This window comes from Chlorocebus sabaeus, chromosome X (genome assembly GCF_047675955.1).
Source record: "Chlorocebus sabaeus isolate Y175 chromosome X, mChlSab1.0.hap1, whole genome shotgun sequence".
NCBI classification, from domain to species: domain Eukaryota; kingdom Metazoa; phylum Chordata; class Mammalia; order Primates; family Cercopithecidae; genus Chlorocebus; species Chlorocebus sabaeus.
The window spans coordinates 31585070-31604900 of NC_132933.1; the positions used below are offsets into that span (position 1 = coordinate 31585070).

The 19831-nt window shown below is 36.9% G+C and overlaps 1 protein-coding gene across 1 annotated transcript in view; it reads left to right on the forward strand.

The window, feature by feature from the left end:
• Window positions 1-1106: 1106 nt before the first annotated feature.
• The window catches only part of LOC119620855 (ubiquitin-conjugating enzyme E2 variant 1), a 69338-nt gene continuing 50613 nt past the window's right edge, over window positions 1107-19831 (forward strand). The window contains exons 1-2 of the mRNA XM_073013099.1: window positions 1107-1138; window positions 1384-1528. Coding sequence (XP_072869200.1) covers window positions 1107-1138; window positions 1384-1528 — 177 coding nt within the window. The remainder of the gene's footprint in view (window positions 1139-1383; window positions 1529-19831) is intronic.

The window sequence follows — 19831 nt, forward strand, 5'->3', positions numbered from 1 at the left end:
CACCATATTGGCCAGGCTGGTCTCAAACTCCTGACCTCAGCCTCCTGAGTAGCTGAGATTACAGGTGCTTGCCACCACGCCCAGCTAATTTTTGTATTTTTAGTGGAGATGGGGTTTCACCATATTGACCAGGCTGGTCTCAAACTCCTGACCTTGTGATCCTCCTGCTTCAGTCTCCCAAAGTGCTGGGATTACAGGCGTGAGCTACTGCACTCAGCCAAGTGTGATGATTTTAAGAAAACAGACTAAAGTGATGAGGAGCAGAGTCATTTCTATTATTTTAAACAATTTGCTCAAATGACATACTTAAGAAGTGACTCATTATCAGGAATTTCTTATATATGACCTATCACTTCAGGGATGAGATATCTTGGTTACTTTTTATAATGAAGATAAGACAGCAGTGTCGCTTAAGAAGACTCTATTGCGGTACAAACAGCTTGATTTTTCAAGAGTTTTATTCTTTTGGAACTCTTGGTAATATTCTTTACTTATCAGAGAAAGAAATCAATGACATTTCTTTGGATATATTTAAACATCATATCTAAATGTTGCAAAATACTATTAAGCAACATTTTCTGGAACTAAAAGAAACCAGAGAGTAGATTAAAAATCCATTTCTATCAGGTAGTGTAAACATGTAACCATCTAACTTTTGCATATAATATGTTCATCAACTTAGCCACCAGCAATGTGCCAAAAGCATTCTTTTTAATAATTTCATATATATATTTTCTATATTAATTAAAACATAATATAAATATGATATACCATATGATTTTATTATACTAGCACACTGTGAGATTTTTAAAAAATTCCAAGAATAAAAATGACATTGATTTTTTTTTATTTCAGCTTTTATTTAAATATGGGGATAGATGTGCAAGATTGTAACACTATGTTCATCTTGGGGCTATTCACAATAGCAAAGATATGGAAGCAATCTAGGTGCCCATCAATAGTGGATTGGATACAGTAAATGTGGGGTGGAGGTCTTTGCCTTGCAACTTACATACCAGCTTGGCCACAGGAAAGTAGAGCACCAAGTATCCATTGGGGTCTCCGATTCTAGGACTTAGCACTTGGACAGCATTTCTGGATGTAGCATGCACCAGAGTGGAGCCCACTGCCCTGGAGGGTGAGTCTTAGGTCTGGCAGCATTCATTAAAAGTGGAATGAATGGCCCTTGGCCCTTAAGGGAACATCAGCAGTAGTGTGGCAGTACTGCACATAAGCTGATAGTGGTGGTAGCCATGAAGTTAGACTCCTCTGCCTATAGAAAGAGGAATAAAGAGTGGGAAGAACTTTGTCTTATCCTTCTAGTGCAGCACAGCTGCAGTACAATAGAACACCATGTAGACTTCTAAGGTTTTTTTATTCCAGGTACTGGCTCCTGGACAGCACCTCAGAATCTTCCCAAGGACCGGAGGAACTCATCACCCTGAAGGAAAGGACACAAACCTGGCTGGGATCATCACTTGCTGATTGTAGAGCCCCAGGGCCTTCAGTGAACACAGAAAGTAGCCAGGTAGTAGTTACTGAGGGCCTTGAGTGATACCCAGTGATGTGCTGGCTTCAGGTCTGACTCAGTGCAGCACTACTTGTGGTGGCCACAGAGGCTCTAGTGCCATGCCACTCCACCCCCAGATCTAGGTGGCTCAGAAAAGAGATAGAGACTCCAATTGTTTGGAAGGAAGTAAAATAAGTGAACAATAGACCTTGTCTGGTAATCCAGAGAATTCTACCAGAACTTATCCAAGACTACAAAGATAGTACCTCCACAAGTCTAAAAGAAGCACAGTGACACAGGGCTTGGGGTTCCACCTAATGAATACACAGCTTAGATCACAACACTCAAGTCTATTTGAGTACCTGGAAAGCCTTCCCTACAACTACAGATACAAACAAGCCAAGACTGTGAAGACAACAATAAATACCTAACTTTTCAGAGCCCAGGCACAGGCAAACATCTACAAGCATCAAGACCATCCAGGAAAACATGATGATGTCATCAAATGAACTAATAAAACTAAATAAGATTTTAAATTCTTTTTCCTTACTTCTCTCTGGCAGAACAGGATGTGTATAGAACATAAAGAAGATTTATCCCAAAGAAGGCTACATCGAGGCATTTAAGAATCAAACTCCCGAAGGTCAAGAATAAAGAAAGGATCCTAAAAGCAAGAGAAAAGAAATAAATAACATACAATGGTGAACCAATAGTTCTGACAGCAGACTTTTCATTGAAAATCTTACAGTCTAGGAGAGAGTGGCATGACATATTTAGAGTGCTGGAGAAAAAACAAACAAACAAATAAACAAAACAACAACAACAACAACAACAAACCCTTTTACCTCAGAATAGTATATCCAGCAAAAATATCCTTCAAACACGAAGGAGAAAAAAGTACATTCCTGGACAAATGATGAGGGGTTTCATCAACACCAGACCTGTCCTACATAAAATGCTAAAGGGAGTACTTCAATCAGAAAGGAAAGGATATTAATGAGCAATAAGATATCAATTGAAGATAAAAACTCAATGGTAATAGTAAGTACACAGAAACACATGGAATTTATAACACTGTAACCATGGTGGGTAAACTACTGTTAACGTTAGTAGAAGGACTAAATGATGAACAAATAAAGAACAGTAACTCAACAAAGTTTGAAAATATACAGAGTACAAAAACATATAAATAGAAACAACAAACAGTTGAAAATCAGGGGATGAGTTTTTATTAGTTTTCTTTTTCTTATCTGTGTGTTCATAAAAAAGTGTTAAGTTGTTATTAGCTTAAAATAATGGGTTGTAAGGTACTATTTGAAAGCCTCATGGTAAACTCAAATCAAAAAACACAATGAATGCACAAGAAGTAAAAAGCAGGAAATTGAACCATAAATTAAATCATAAAAGCAGAGAAAATCACCTTCACTAAAAGGAAGACAGGTTGAAAAAAATAAAGAGAAGACCACACACACACACACACACACACACACAAACACACACACGTACGTTACAAAATGGGAGGAAAAAGACCTTACTTATCAATAATAATGTTGATTGTAAATGGAGTAAACTCTCTATAAAAATTTATAATGGGGCTGAATGTATATAAAAAATCAAGATCCAATGATCTATTGCCTTCAATAAACACAGTTAATCTGTAAAAACACACATAGAGTGAAAATAAAGGGATGACGAAAGATATTTCATGCCATTGGAAACCACAAATGAGCAGGAATAGCTATACTTATATCAGGCAAAATAGATTTCAAGAGAATAATTGTAAGAAGAGGCATAGAAGGGCGCTGTATAATGAAAAGGGGGTCGATAAAGGACAATTATATCACAATTATAAATATATATGCACACAACACTTGAGTACACAGATACCTAAAGTGAATATTATTAGAGAGGGAGATACACTCTGTATTAGTCCATTTTTACCCTGCTGATAAAGACACACCTAAGACTGGGTGGGGTGGGGGGGGGAGGAAAGGAAGTTTAATTTGACTTACAGTTCCACATGGCTGGGGAGGTTTCATAATCACGGTGAAGGGCTGAGGCGGGCACCACTTCTTACATGGCAGCAGCAAAAGAGAATGAGGAAGAAGCAAAAATGGAAACCACTGGATAAACCCATCAGATCTTGTGTGACTTAGTCACTATCACGAGATTAGAACAGGAAAGATCCGCCCCCATTATTCAATTATCTCCCCCTGGGTCCCTCCCACAACACGTGGAAATTCTAGGAGATACAATTCAAGTTGAGATTTAGATGGGGACACAGCCAAACCATACCATTCCACCCCTGGCCCCTCCAAATCTCATGTCCTCACATTTCAAAACCATTCATGCCTTCCCAATAGTCTCCCAAAATCTTAACTCATTTCAGCATTAACCCAAAAATCCAGTTCAAAGTCTCATCTGAGACAAGACAAGTTCCTTCCAACTATGAGCCTGTAAATTCGAAAGCAAGCTAGTTACTTCTTAGATAAAATGAGGGACAGGTATTGGGTAAATACAGCTGTTCCAAATGGGATAAATTGGCCAAAACAAAGGAGATACAGTGCCCATGCAAAAAACTGTAGCCCAATACCACTGAAGAATATTGATGTAAAAATGCTCCACCAAACACTAGCAGGTTGAATTCAACAATACATTAAAATATCACTCTTCATGACTGGGTGGGATTTATCCCATAAAAAAGGATGTTTCAATATACTCAAACCAATCATTGTGATAGATCATATCAACAGAATGAATGACCAAAAACCCTATGATCATTACAATTGATACTAAAAAGGAATTTTATGACAGACCCACAGCTAGTATTATACTAAATGGGGAAAAACTAAAGGTCTTTCCTTGAATATCTAGAACATGACATGGGTGCCCACAATTCACCACTGCTCTTCAAAATAGTACTGACAGTCCTACATAGTGCAAGAGAAAGAAAGAAAATGTGCTCATATTGGAAAAGAAGAAGAGAAATTATCCTTGTTTGCTCATGATATGATTTTATATTTGGAAAAACTTAAAAGACTCCGTTAAAAAACCATTAGAACCAATAAACAAATTCAGTAAAGTTTTAGGATACAAAATCAACATACAAAAAATGGTAGCATTTCTATATAACAACAACGAACAATCTAAAAAAAGAAATAAAGTAATCTTAGTTATGGTCAAATAAATTTAAACACCTTCAAATTAACCAATGAAGTCAAAGATCTCCACAATTAAAACTATTAAATATTGATGCATGAAATTGAAGAATACACAAAAAATTGGAAAGACATTTTATGTTCATGGATTGGAACTATTAATATTGTCAAAATACCACTACTACCCAAAGATGTCTAGAGATTTGATAAAATCCCTACCTAAATCCTATGACATTATTTGCAGAAATAGAAAAAAGCATGTTAAAATTTATATGGAACCCATGAAAGACCCAAAGAAGCAAAACTACCCTAAGCAAAAGGAACAAAATAAGAGGAATCACATTACCTGACTTTAAATTATACTACAGAGCTATAGCAACCAAAACGGCATACTACTGATATAAAATTAGACACACAGACCAGTGGAACAAAGAATCCAGAGATACACCCATACATCTACAGGAAACTCATTTATGACAAAAGTGACAAGAACATACATTGGAGTAAGGACAATTTCTTCAATAAATGGTGCTGGGAAAACTGATGGGGGTAAGGACAATTTCTTCAATAAATGGTGCCGGGAAAACTGAATATCCATATACAAAAGAAAGAAACTAGACCCCTATACCTCACCATGTACAAAAATCAAATAACAATGTATTAGAGGCTTAAATCTGAGATTTTAGCCTATGAAACTTGTAAAAGAAAACATTGGGGAAAAACCTCCATGACATTGGAATGGGTAAAGATTTATTCAGTAATAATAACTCACGAGCACACACAATCAAAGCAAAAATGGACAAATTGGATCACATCAAGTTAAAAACCTGCACAGCAAAGAAGAAATCAACAAAGTGAACAGACAACCCACAGGATAAGAGAATATATCTTCAAACTATAAATCTGACAGAGGATTAGTAACCAGTGTACATAATGAGCTCAAACAATCTAATAAATCTGGAAGCATATAATAATCTGATTTAAAAATGAGCTAAAAATCTGAATACACATTTCTCAAAATAAGACAGACAAATGGCAAACAGGTATATGAAAAGGTTCTCAGCACCACTGACCATCAAATAAATTCAAATTAAACTACAATGAGATATCATTGTTAAAAAGATATCATCCTAGTTAAAATGGCTTCTTTCTAAAAGTCAGGCAATGGAAAGTGCTGGTGAGGATGTGGAGAAAAGGGAATCCTTGTGCACTGTTGGTGGGAATGTAAATTAGTACAACCACTATGGAGAACAGTTTGTAGGTTCCTCAAAAAAGTATAAATAGAGCTACCTTACAATCCAACAACCCCACTCCTAAGTATATACCCAGAAGAAAGAAAATCAGTATATTGAAGACATATCTGCACTCCCAGGTTTACTGCAGCACTATTCCAGAAGCACAGATTTGGAAGCATCCTAAGCATCTATCAAATGTATAAAGAAAATATGGTACCTATGCACAATGGAGTACTATTCAGATATTTCTTTAAATGAGTTCTTGTCATTTGCAACAACACAGATGAAACTGGAGGTCATTAATATAATTAGCTAGGCACAGAGACACAAAGTTGGTATGTTCTCACTTATTTGGAGGAGTTCAAATTAAAATAATTGAACTCATGGGATAGAGAGTAGAAGAATGGTTACCTGAGGCTGAGATTGGTGGTCGTAGGGGGTTGGGAATGCAGATGGTTAGTGAATACAAAAATGTAGTTAGAAAGAATGAATGAGACCTGGTATTTGCTAGCACAACAGGGTAACTATAGTCAAAAATAATTTAATCGTACATTTTAAAATAACTAAAAGTGTAGAATTGAATTTTTTGTAACACAAAGGATAAATGCTTGAGGTGAAGAATACCTAATTGACCCCAATTTGATTATCACACATTGCATGCCTGTATCAAAATATCTCATGTAACCCATTGATATATATACTTACTATGTACACAAAAATTAAAAATTAAAATAAGTTATACAAATAAATAAATAATATTTTGAGCTAGCTAACATTTAGGTAATTTTGGATCAACAACATGACAAATTTAAGCTTCATGTGGTTCAGTTGACTTCACCCAGATAAAACTTATTCCTCTTCCTATGCTATGCTATGTTTCTAAACCAGACCAGTTGTCTCACCAATGCCTAAATTTTACTATTCCATTACGTTACTGGAAACAGGGGTCTTTGCATGTATAAGAGTAGTATCATCTTAGGTAAAATGAGATTTTACCCGTTTGATACGCTTTTCCTCATACTACATATTTTCTTACTATTTGACATCTGCATCATTTCACTGTAATTTCTAGGACCATAGTTAAGCAATAAACCAATCATGCTTTAATCTCTTACCAAACATTGTGCACATCCTCTTAAATGAACTTGAACCAAATTTTTCCACAAAACAATAAAGGTCTATTACAATGGACACTTTTCTATCTTCATCTCTCTCTTTGGCATTGCATAGTGTTGAACACTCTTAATATTGTTCTCTTGGCTTCTGTGATAAAACTTAATTTCTTGTAGTATACAGGATATCTAACATAAGAAAGTACATGCCAGATGCTTCATGATTACAGATACATCTCCTACTACTTTATTATCCCTCCTCCATCCTTAGCATGACTAATGCTGTATAAACATGCTGTTTGCTCATGAAAAGTCCATTGACTGACTAAAAACACCCACCATTTAAGCCATTGCTCTTCCCAGAGTTCTCTCCTTGACTTTTTTCCCATCTTACTTTGCCCTCTCTCCCTCAGCCATCTCTTCCATTCCTAAGAATTATATTATTATTATACACTGATGATTCCGAAAGTTTCATTTCCAATTCAAACCACTTCCTAAAACTAGATTTTTGCAGGCTAGTATTTGACAACATTTTCATCATGCCCTATATACAACTCAAACTCAAAACGTCTACAACTAAATTCCTAATTATTTCCTCCACTCTCCACTTCTTCTGTATTTACTATAATGCTGAACACTAACTCCAGTTATTTCAACATCATAAGAACCTTAGTAATTGACCCCATGTGTTCTACCCTGACAACCCCCCATTTATTCTACTCAACTATTACAAGTCTTCCTCTCAATTATATTGCAATAAGCAGTTCAGTTTCGAATCTATGCCTGCCACTGCCTACAGAGACGGTGATATTTCTAATACATGTATCTAGTCAAGTTACTTCTTTACTTATAATCATGCATTGGCTTCCCATTATCTACAGAACAATTTTTAAAGTCATTAGATTGGAAAAGAAAGCCCTTCATGATATGCTGCCTGTCTACATGGTCAGCCACATCTCTCCTCACTATATACGCCCTATGCTCTCTATCTGTGTACTCATGGTCATAACTACACACTTCAGAGTTGTGTATTCAGACAGAAAGATTGGGAGAAGTACTGTAGTTACTTTGAGCTAGAGCTACAATGGTAGAGGCTCACTATATTCTCTAACTCCTCATAACTCAGCAAACCCTATTTCCACTGAGGAGTCACTTGCGACTTCTCACTCCACAACAGCAACACTAAGAAAGCTGGGAAAAAGTACAAGATTTACTGAATTCACCACTGACTAAATCTTTGCACTTGAATTGAAGGACAATTTAGGCAGACTTAAGCTTCATGGGAGCACTGGCTTATCTCTGAGCACAATGATATTTCAGCTCTAACCACTGGTCTGGAGTTAGAAAAAGCTAGACTAAAACATCTATTCTGTCACTTGACTTTGAGTTTCAGTTTCCACATTGGTAAAATAAAAATAACTAGTTTGTGAGGTTGTTTGAATAATTAAATGAGATAATAAAGTATGTCACAATAGCACCTGGAACATAACAAGTACATTTAGTTATGACTATATATAAGAAAAGTGTTGACAAATTGGAGATGTATAGTTTTGAAAGGCAAGATAGACACATGACTCGATTTTAATATAAGAGAAAAATGCATTTTTAATATTAAATACTTGAATATTTATAAGCTATCAATAAATGAATATGCATTGATATGTTTCTGGCACTAGGCTGGTAGCAGTGGTTATAAAACAATAAAACATACTCATGGTTTCTACCCATAAGAGACCTATGTTACAATTGGAGAGAGAAGATAAACACCTGAAGCAAGACCTCCTGCCACTACTGCATACATATATAAAGCACCCACTCTAGGTTCCAAACTCAGCATTTCATATTCCCAGGACTTGCTGTGTACCCAGTTCCAGAGTGGAGCCAATTGAAAGTGAAATATTTTTCTCAATTATTGGCTACTTGCCCCAACTACTAAGAAGCAGAGAGACTCCAGGAAGATGACCTGAATGGTACACATAGGCCAATAACAGAAAATTATCTTTGTAATGTGTATCCTTTTGCTGAGCAACACGTGCATTTAAAGCTGACAGAGAAATAAAGCATAGTGAGTCCACAAAAGAACGAAGGAGTTAGCGCTGAGAGAGAATGTCTCCTCTCTGGGACCTCTTCAAGATGCTCTTAGATCCTCCCCAAACAGTAGGAGTAAGTTAGTGCTGCTAACTAATCATTAAAGTATTGCTCATAATCCTGGCAAGTTGTCTTCACCTCACTCTTAAGTACAAAGGCTACACTTTCAGGAAAAAGGGGCAAAGCACTTTGGGAAACTAAAAGAAAATATCAAGGAGCAAAGCTCATGGGGTTTTTATTGCCCTCAGCCTTACAGAGCATCCTTGAGAATTGCATTTGACCATTTGTTTCCCTAACCAGCCCAGCTGCTCTCACCAGGATATTGTTCTGTCCTAAGAAACTGCGTACCATGTGTTCTATTTTAGAAATAAACTTATCATTGCTACTGAAATGCCATTTTGCCTTTGGAAACACTCACAGGAACTAGGATTCAGAAAGTGAAAAGATTTGTGAAAGCTTGAAAACTTCTCAGTAGGAGCTCCAATTCTCAAAAAGCCAAAAAAGAAAACAGACTGCATCACAGCTAATACAACACCAACAAAGATGAAAATATCATACAAAGCATATGATAATAAAATATTCTTATTGCATTGACAAATGATATTATCAGTATTAGCTACCATGCATTGCTTTCAATTTTGCATTAAGAGCTTTACATTGAATATCTCAGTCTTCAAAACTCTCTATATAAAAATAGAAAGTGAAGTTCAGAGAGGTTAAGTAATTTGTCCATGGTTACCGAATCGATAAGTTATACAAAATGGAATTTTAACCCAAAGTGTCTGTTCTTTCCATAACCCCAAACTGTTTGATTCCCATCCAGGGATGGAGCCTAACCCTTAAAATAGGTAAAAATGTGGTAGACCCTTGAAGTGAGTAAGCTGAACTCTGCAATTTTGATAAGGAAATAAGTTTCTCCTGATATTTTGCATATGAAATATTTTATCTACAGATATCATTTGCTTTCTGGTGTTTTCTTATTATAATTTAAGTTCTGGGATACATGTGCAGAATGTGCAGGTTTGTTATTTAGGTATACATGTGCAATGGTGGTTTGCTGCACCCATCAACTCATCACCTACATTAGGTATTTCTTGTAATGCCATCCCTCCCCTTGCCCATGATCCTGCAACAGGGCCCAGTGTGTGATGTTCCCCTTCCTGTGTCCATATGTTCTCATTGTTGAACTCCTACTTATGAATGAGAACATGCAGTGTTTGGTTTTCTGTTCCTGTGTTAGTTTGATGAAGATGATGGCTTCCAGCTTCATTCATGTCCCTACAAAGGATGTGAACTCATCCTTTTTTATGGCTGCATAGTATTCCATGGTGTACATGTGCCACACTTTCTTTATCCAGTCTATCATTAATGGGCATTTGGGTTGGTTCCAAGTCTTTGCTATTGTGACTAGTGCTGCAATAAACATATGTATGCATGTGTCTTTATAGTAGAATGATTTATAATCCTTTGAGTATATAACTAGAAATGGGATTGCTGGGTCAACTGGTATTTCTAGTTCTAGATCCTTCAGGAATCACCACACTGCCTTCACCAATGGTTGAACTAATTTACACTCCCACCAACAGTGTAAAAGTGTTCCTGTTTCTCCACATCCTCTCCAGCATCTGTTGTTTCCTGACTTTTTAATGATCACCATTCTAACTGGCATGAGATGGTATCTCATTGTGGTTTTGATTTGCATTTCTCTAATGACCAGTGACAATGAGCTTTTATTCATATGTTTGTTGGCAGCATAAATGTCTTCTTTTTAGAAGTGTTTGTTTATATACTTCACCCACTTTTTGATGGGGTGATTTTTTTTCTTGTAAATTTGTTTAAGTTCCTTGTAGATTCAGGACATCAGCCCTTTGTCAGATGAATAGATTGCCAAAATTTTCTCCCATCCTGTAGGTTGCCTGTTTACTCTGATGATAGTTTCTTTTGCTGTGCAGAAGCTCCTTAGTTTAATTAGATCCCATTTGTCAATTTTGGCTTTTGTTGCCATTGCTTTTGGTGTTTTGATCATGAAGTCTTTGTCCATGCCTATGTCCTGAATGGTATTTCCTAGGTTTTCTTCCAGGGTTTTGATGGTTTTAGGTTTTATGTTTAAGTCTTTAATCCATCTTGAGTTAATTTTTGTATAAGGTGTAACGAAGGGGTCCAGTTTCAGTTTTCTGTATATGGCTAGCCAGTTTTTGGAACACCATTTATTAAATAGGGAATGCTTTCCCTACTGCTTGTTTTTGTCAGGTTTGTCAAGGATCAGAAGGTTGTAGATGTGTGGTATTATTTCTGAGGCTGCTGTTCTGTTCCATTGGTCTATATCTCTGTTAAGGTACCAGTACCATACTGTGTTTTTTACTGTAGCCTTGGTAGCCTTGTAGTATAGTTTGAAGTCAGGTAGCATGGTGCCTCCAGCTTTGTTCTTTTTGCTTAGGAATGTCTTGGCTATATGGCCTCTTTTTCGGTTCCATATGAAATTTAAAGTAGTTTTTAATAATTCTGTGAAGAAAGTCAATGGTACCTTGATGGGAATAGCATTGATTCTTTCTATCCATGACCATGGAATGTTTTTTCATTTTTTTGTGTGCCTCTCTTATTTCCTGGAGCAGTGGCTTGTTCTCCTTGAAGAGGTCCTTCACATCCCTTTAAGTTGTATTTCTAGGTATTTTATTCTCTTTGTAGCAATTGTGAATGGCAGTTTGCTCATGATTTGGCTCTCTGTTTATCTATTATTGGTGTATAGGAATGGTTGTGGTTTTTGCACATTGATTTTGTATCCTGAGACTGATGAATTTGCTTATCAGCTTAAGGAGTTTGAGGCTGAGACGATGGGGATTTCTAAATATAGAATCATGTCATCTGCAAACAGAGACAATTTGACTTTCTCTGTTAGTATTCAAGTACCCTTTATTTTTTGTGTTTCCTGGTTGCCCTAGCCAGAACTTTCCCTACTATGTTTAATAGGAGTTGTGAGAGAAGGCATCCTTGTCTTGTGCTGGTTTTCAAAGGGAATGCTTCCAGCTTTTGTCCATTCGGTATGACATTCACTGTTAAGTTAGTCATAAATAGCTCTTATTATTTTGAGGCATGTTTCATCAATATCTAGTTTATTGAGAGATTTTAACATGAAGGGATGTTAAATTTTATCAAAGGCCTTTTCCGCATCTATTGAGATAATCATGTGGTTTTTGTCATTTGTTCTGTTTATGTAATGTATTACATTTATTGATTTGCATATACTGAACCAGTCTTGAATCCCAAAGATGAAGCTGACTTGATTGTGGTGGATAAGCTTTTTGATGTGCTGCTGGATTCGATTTACCAGTATTTTATTGAGGATTTTCGCATCAATGTTCATCAGGGATATTGGTGTAAAGTTTTCTTTCTTTGTTGTGTATCTGCAGGATTTGATATAAAGATGATACTGGCCTCATAAAATGAGTTAGGGAGGAGTCTCTCCTTTTTAATTGTTTGGAATAGCTTTAGAATTCCAAACAATTAGGCTGTGAATCTGACTAGTCTTGGGTTTTTTTTTTTTGGTTCATAGGCTATTAATTACTGCCTCAATTTCAGAACTTGTTATTGGTCTATTCAGGAATTCAACTTCTTCCTGGTTTAGTCTTGGAGGGGGGTGTATGTGTCCAGGAATTTATCCATTTGTTCTAGATTTTCTAGTTTATTTCCATAGAGGTGTTTATAGTATTCTCTGATGGTAGTTTGTATTTTTGTGAGATAAGTGGTGATCTCCCCTTTATCATTTTTTTTACTGTGTCTATTTGATTCTTCTCTCTTTTCTTCTTTATTAGACTAGCTATCAGTCTATCTGTTCTGTTAATCTTTTCAAAAACAAGCTCCTGGATTCATTGATTTTTTGAAGGGTCTTTCATGTCTCTATCTCCTTCAGTTCTGCTCTGATCTTAGTTATTTCTTCTCTTCTGCTAGCTTTTGCATTTGTTTGCTCTTGCTTCTCTAGTTCTTTTAATCGTTATGTCAGAAGTATTGATTTTAGATCTTTCCTGCTTTCTCCTGTGGGCATTTAGTGCTATAAATTTCCTTCTACACACTGCTTTAGCTGTGTCCCAGAGATTCCGGTACATTGTGTCTTTGTACTCATTGGTTTCCAAGAACTTATTTATTTCTGCGTTAATTTCATTATTCACACTGTAGTCATTCAGGAGAAGGTTGTTCAGTTTCCATGTAGTTGTGTGGTTTTGAGTGAGTTTCTTATTCCTGAATTCTAATTTGATTACACTGTGGTCTGAGAGACTTTTGTTATGATTTCCATTCTTTTGCATTTGCTGAGGAGTGTTTTATTTCCAATTATGTGGTCAATTTTAGAATAAGTGTGACGTGGAGCTGAGAAGAATGTATATTCTGTTGATCTGTGGTGGAGAGTTCTGTAGATGTCTATTAGGTCCACTTGATCCAGAGCTGAGTTCAAGTCCTGAATATCCTTGTTAATTTTCTGTCTTGTTAATCTGTCTAATAATGAGAGTGGGGTATTAAAGTCTCCCACTGTTATTGTGTGGGAGTCTAAGTCTCTTTGTAGGTGTCTAAGAACTTCCTTTATGAATCTGGGTGCTCCCTTATTGGGTGCATATATATTTAGGATAGTTAGCTCTTCTTGTTGCATTGATTCCTTTACCATTATGTGTTGCCATTCTTTGTGTTTTTTGATGTTTGTTGTTTTAAAATCTGTTTTATCAGAGACTAGGATTGCAACCGCTGCTTTTTTTTTTTCTTTCTTTCCATTTGCTTGGTAAATATTCCTCCATTCCTTTATTTTGAGCCTATGTGTGTCTTTGTATGTACGATGGGTCTCCTGAATACAGCATACTGATGGGTCTTGAATTGTTATCCAGTTTGCCAGTCTGTACCTTTTAATTGGGGCATTTAGCCCATTTACATTTAAGGTTAGTACTGTTATGTATAAATTTAATCCTGTCATTATGATGCTAGCTGGTTATTTTGCCCATTAGTTGATGCAGTTTCTTCATAGTGTCGATGGTCTTTACCTTTTGCTTTATTTTTGCAGTGGCTGGTACTTGTTTTTCCTTTCCATATTTAGTGCTTCCTTCAGGAGCTCTTGTAAAGCAGGCCTGGTGGTGACAAAATCTCTTAACATTTGCTCGTCTGTAAAGGATTTTATTTCTCCTTCATTTACGAAGCTTATTTTGGCTGGATATAATATTGTGGGTCAAAAATTCTTTTAAGAATATTGAATATTGGCCCCCACTCTCTTTGTAGGTCTCTAAGAACTTGCTTTATGAATCTGGGTGCTCCTGTATTAGGTGCATATACATTTAGGATAGTTAGCTCTTTTTTTTTTTTTTTTTTTTTTTGATGTTGATGCTATTGCTTTCTGTTTGTTAGTTTTCCTTCTAATGGTCAGGTCCCTCTTCTGCAGGTCTGCTGGAGTTTATTTGGGGTTTACTCCAGACCCTGTTTGCCTGGGTATCACCAGTGTAGGCTGCAGGACAGCAAAGATTGCTTCCTGCTCCTTCCTCTGGAAGCTTTGTCCCAGAGGTGCACCTGCCAGATGCCAGCTGAAGCTCTCCTGCATGAGGTGTCTGTCAACCCTGCTGAGAAGTATCTCTTTGTCAGGAGGCTCGGGGGTCAGGGACCCACTTGAGGAGGCAGTCTGTTCCTTAGCAGAGCTTGAGCACTGTGCTGGGAGATCCACTGCTCTTTTCAGAGCTGGCAGGCAGGAACGTTTAAGTCTGCTGAAGCTGCGCCCACAGCCACCCCTTCCCCCAGGTGCTCTGTCCCAGGAAGATGGGAGTTTTATCTATAAGCCCCTGACTGGGGCTGCTGCCAGTCTTTCAGAGATGCCCTGCCCAGAGAGGAGAAATCTAGAAAGCCAGTCTGGCTACAGAGGCTTTGCAAAACTGAGGTGGGCTCCGCCGCCCAGTTTGAACTTCCTGGCAGCTTTGTTTACACTGTGAGGGGAAAACCACCTACTCAAACCTCAGTAATCGTGGACGCCCCTCCCCCCACCAAGATAGAGTGTCCCAGGTCCACTTCAGACTGCTGTGCTGGCAGTGAGAATTTCAAGCCAGTGGATCTTAGCTTGCTGGGCTCCATGGAGGTGGGATCCGCTGAGCAAGACCACTTGACTCCCTGGCTTCAGCCCCCTTTCTAGGGGAGTGAATGGTTCTGTCTCGCTAGCATTCCAGGCTCCACTGGGGTATGAAAAAAAACTCCTTCAGCTAGCTCAGTGTCTGCCCAAATGGCCGCCCAGTTTTGTGCTCAAAACCCAGGGCCCTTGTGGTATAGGCACCCGAGGGTATCTCCTAGTCTGTGGGTTGCAAAGACCATGGGAAAAGCATAGTTATCTGGGTCGGATAGCACCATCCTTCAAAGCATGGTCCCTCAGGATTTCCCTTGACTAGGAGAGGGAGTTCCCTGACCCCTTGTACTTCCTGAGTGAGGCAATGCTCCACCCTGCTTCTTCTGGCCCTCCATGGGCTGCACCCACTGTCTAACCAGTCCCAACGAGGTGAATCAGGTACCTCAGTTGGAAATGCAGAAATCATCCACCTTCTGCATTGGTCTCACTAGAAGCTGCAGACTGAAGCTGTTCCTGTTCAGCCATATTGTCCCCGCTTTCAGGGTTTTAAGAAAAAAACGTACTGAGAAGACATTAATAATTTATTTTTGCCTATTACATGTTATGTACTTTATATACCTTACTTCTTATTTTTAGGACAGCCCTTCTAGTTACATAGCATCATTACTTTTTACTAGATGAGAAATCTAAAGCTCAGAAAGATAGTCATAGAGAGAGGACCTGAGTTCCTATATTCCTAAGACTTAGTGCATACTTAAGTGTCTTAGCAACTTGAAGCGTTTTGGTGCTGATGCCTTCTTCAACCATCTCATCTTATGAAGTACACATTGGCATAAATTAAGTTTAAATTTTATTTAACTAGTAAAAATATTATTTTCTAAAACCCTCTTCAGAAATATTAGAGTAGGCAGATTTATGAAATTCTAATTTATAACTCAGGGCTAATATTGGTGTGCCAATTTATCTATTTTTGTCAAATAAACTGAATTAGACATTTATTTTAATAAAATCTAAGCCATAGTTTGCTTTATTTTCCCATTGTCAGGTTATTGAAGTATATTCAAATGAGATAGAGTAGCTCAGAGAAAGGGGTGTATGGGATTCAATTGCCAAATGATAGATTTCTCCCTACCTTCCTCCCTTGAATATGCACCAACTTTTTTTTTTAAAGAAGTTACTTACTGATACAACACTGTGTAACAAAATACTAGAGAATGAAAGAGCTTTAAAACAATAAGCCTTTAAGTCAGGAGTCTGTGGGTTGGCAGTTTATGCTGCACTCATATGGGTTCTTCTGGTCTTAGATGGGCTCACTCGTATGTTTGGTAGTTGGTGGTTGATAGTCTGGTTATAGGAGCCACATGTATTTTATCATGCAGCAGTTTAAATTAGGAATGCTCTCATGTTGAAGACAGAGTAGCAAGAAAAGAAACAGAAATACATAAGTACTTTTTAAATCCTTTGCTTGCATCGAGTTTTTAAATACCCAATTAGCCAAAGCAAGTCACAAGGTCAAGCCCAGAGTCTACAATGAGTAATGATATAGGAAGGATTGATACAGAGTGCCATTAACACACTCCATAAATCATATTCCACTCTTGTCACAATAATTCACATCCTTCACACATGGAAAATATGCTTACCCCCAAACTAGGATCTCAACAGTCTTATTCAGTCAGGTCATCAGGCCCCAAATCTAGGATCTCAAAATCTATTATCAGGTGCTGCTATGGTTCAGATAACAATTATCCTAATCAAAAGACCAATAACAATTTATTGGCCACTCAACATTCAGTGATGATACAGGAATTGGATGACTATATAAACACTCTTGTTCAGAAACAAAAAATAAAAATAAAAATAAAAAGGAAGCACATAGCACTGTTGTATAGTAATTATTGCTGGGCAAGTGTGGCTAAGACTCCACACAGGATTGAAGAATGCTCCTTAATTACATCGTTACACTTCCTTGGATTCGCTTACCTGTCCATTGTTCTTCATGGTCTTTACCTTTGTTATCTGAAATATAATTCTTTTGACATTCTGCTCAGTCACTTTTGAAGAAGGCATTTAAAAATACGATTTTTGAGCAACTTCTTAGCCTGCTTCCTGTGCATAGAATATTGAAATCCCAGTGCTTTTCAGAATCCATAGCCTCATTCTCTTTTAATCAAGGCTGGTAGCACTATTTCCCATGCAACATCTTTAAAACTTTTTGGGCTTCACATAAATGCAGTTCAAACTCACTCCATTGCAAAAAAGCCACAGACATAATTCTTTTTGAGATGGCCTTCTGTCTCTAGACTTCATAGTGTTTCTTTAGGTCTCTTAGGTTGCTATAAGACAATGCTCTTAATATTCTTAGAAACACTTTTCTGTAGTTGAGAGCATCTATATAACATCTCCTTAATTACTTCAAAGATCTAAACAAAGAATCTTACAAAATTATCTTGGTCTTTAGTACTAAGAACATGTTTCTGGCAGCTCTCTGGATTTGATTTTTCACTAGCTTGAGAAGATAAAGAGGAGAAAAAGTAATTTTCCAATCCAGTGAATTATGGGACTCTCTAAATGTTACTCACAAACTGGCTAGTTATTTACTTAGCTCATTTCTTTTCTGTTGTATCTTATCATACACTGCCAGTAAGATCCAGTTGACATTTTCAATATTTTGCCTGGAGTTATCTTTGTTCCAGTATAAATGTTAATTTGATATATTTTCCATATTCAATGTTACCACATGTTTTGCCAAATGTTTCAACACTAGATAACACTGCTTGCCATTTATTCAGGCTGCTATAACAGTTTCCTCACCACTTTTCCAGTCTCTACTGTTTCCAATCTCTTTTACCACTCTTTACGCACTGCCTTTATAAAAGTCAATAACACAAGCTTTAGGTTTCTACTAGAGTGGCATTCAGCTTTCAAAATTAAACTTTTGTATATTTGTTATCTATTACTACAATAATGCTACATAACACAACAAATCCAACTAAGTGATGTAGAACATTAGGTATTCATTTAGCTCATAAGCCTGTGAGCTAATAATTTAGAATAGACTTATCTGGGCCATTCTTCTGGTTTTAATTGGTCTCACACACACATCTAGTGGTTGTCTGGCTGTCAATCAGGATAATAGCCATGACTGGGCCATTTATCTTACCCCACCTAGCAGGCTAGCCTGGGCATTTTTTTTCATGGCAAAGCCAGAAAAACAAGAAAAGAAGTAAAAACACCAAATATTTTTTAAAGCCTCTGATTGCATCTTTTAAAAAGAAAATTTGTTTGCCAAAGCGAGTTTTGTGGTAAGGCATAGAGTTAATATAAAAAGATACTTACAAAGAATATTGATACAGGCAGACATGAAAAATTGGGGTTATTAATGCAATCAATCTAAAACACTTATTATATAACTCTCTCAATTCTGATAACTTCTTTTCTTATCAAAAAGATGATAGAAATCTCCAGGAAAAGGAATTGCTGTGCCTTATATGGTTTGGATGTGTGTCCCCTCTAAATCTCATGTTGAAATGTAATCCACAGTGTTGCAGGTGGGAGGTGTTTGGTTCATGGGGGCAGATCTCTCATAAATAGCTTGGTGCTGTCCTCATGATAATGAGTGAACTCTCACTGAGTTCATATGAGATATAGTTGTTTAATAGACAGTGGAACCTCCATGCTCTATCTTGCTCCTGCTCTCACCATGCGATGTGTTGCTCCCACTTCATCATTTTCCATGAGTTGAGTTACCTGAGGTTTCAACAGAAGCCAAGAAGATACCAGCACTATGCATCCTATACACCTTACAGAACCAATTAAACCTATTTTCTTTATAAATCTCCCAGCTTTAGGTATTTTTTTATAGTTACACAAAGTAGAACTATGCAATGCCTTTTTGGGTTTGCTAAGAATAATTTTAAAACACATATTTTTGAAATAGAAGATATGGAAAACAGCAATAGTTCAAACAGATAAAGACTTAGATAAGGCTTTTCTATATCCAGTGCCTACAGAGATCAGAAAGCTAGTGCAAATTGCATATCCCATATTTAAAATGTTTCAGACCAAAGTGTTTCAGATTTTTTAATCATTCAGATTTTGGAATATTAGCATGTACATAATGAGATACCACAGGGTGGAACCCAAGTATAAACATGAAATTTATGGAAGATTTTGGAGAAGGTATGATACATTTTTTGTGTACATTTGAAGACTGCTGTTATTTTCTTCAGGATAAGCCCAAGTGCTTACAAGGATCAACAAATAAAGTCATAGGTAGATAGATTTTGCTTCAATACAAGAAGAAAAAAAAAACAACTTACAGTCATACTTGCCTGAAGGTGAAATAAGATAGATCAAGAAGTAGATTTTGGTAAAAATCCTCCAAGTAATGGGAAACAGTCAGTATATGATGTATTAGGAATGTTGCAGAAAGGATTCAAATTTTTGATGGAGGAGAAGAGATTTCAATTATGTGGACTTCAGAGTCTTTTCCAATTCTGTTTTTAATACATATGATTCTATTAGGAGCATAGAATGTTTTAAGTCAGACAACCAACATATGCTTGAAAATCTTATATTCACTATCAAAAAAGTAATAGAAGAAAGTTTGAAAGAACAAAATGAGAGCCATAGGGCAGAAGAGAAACCAAAAT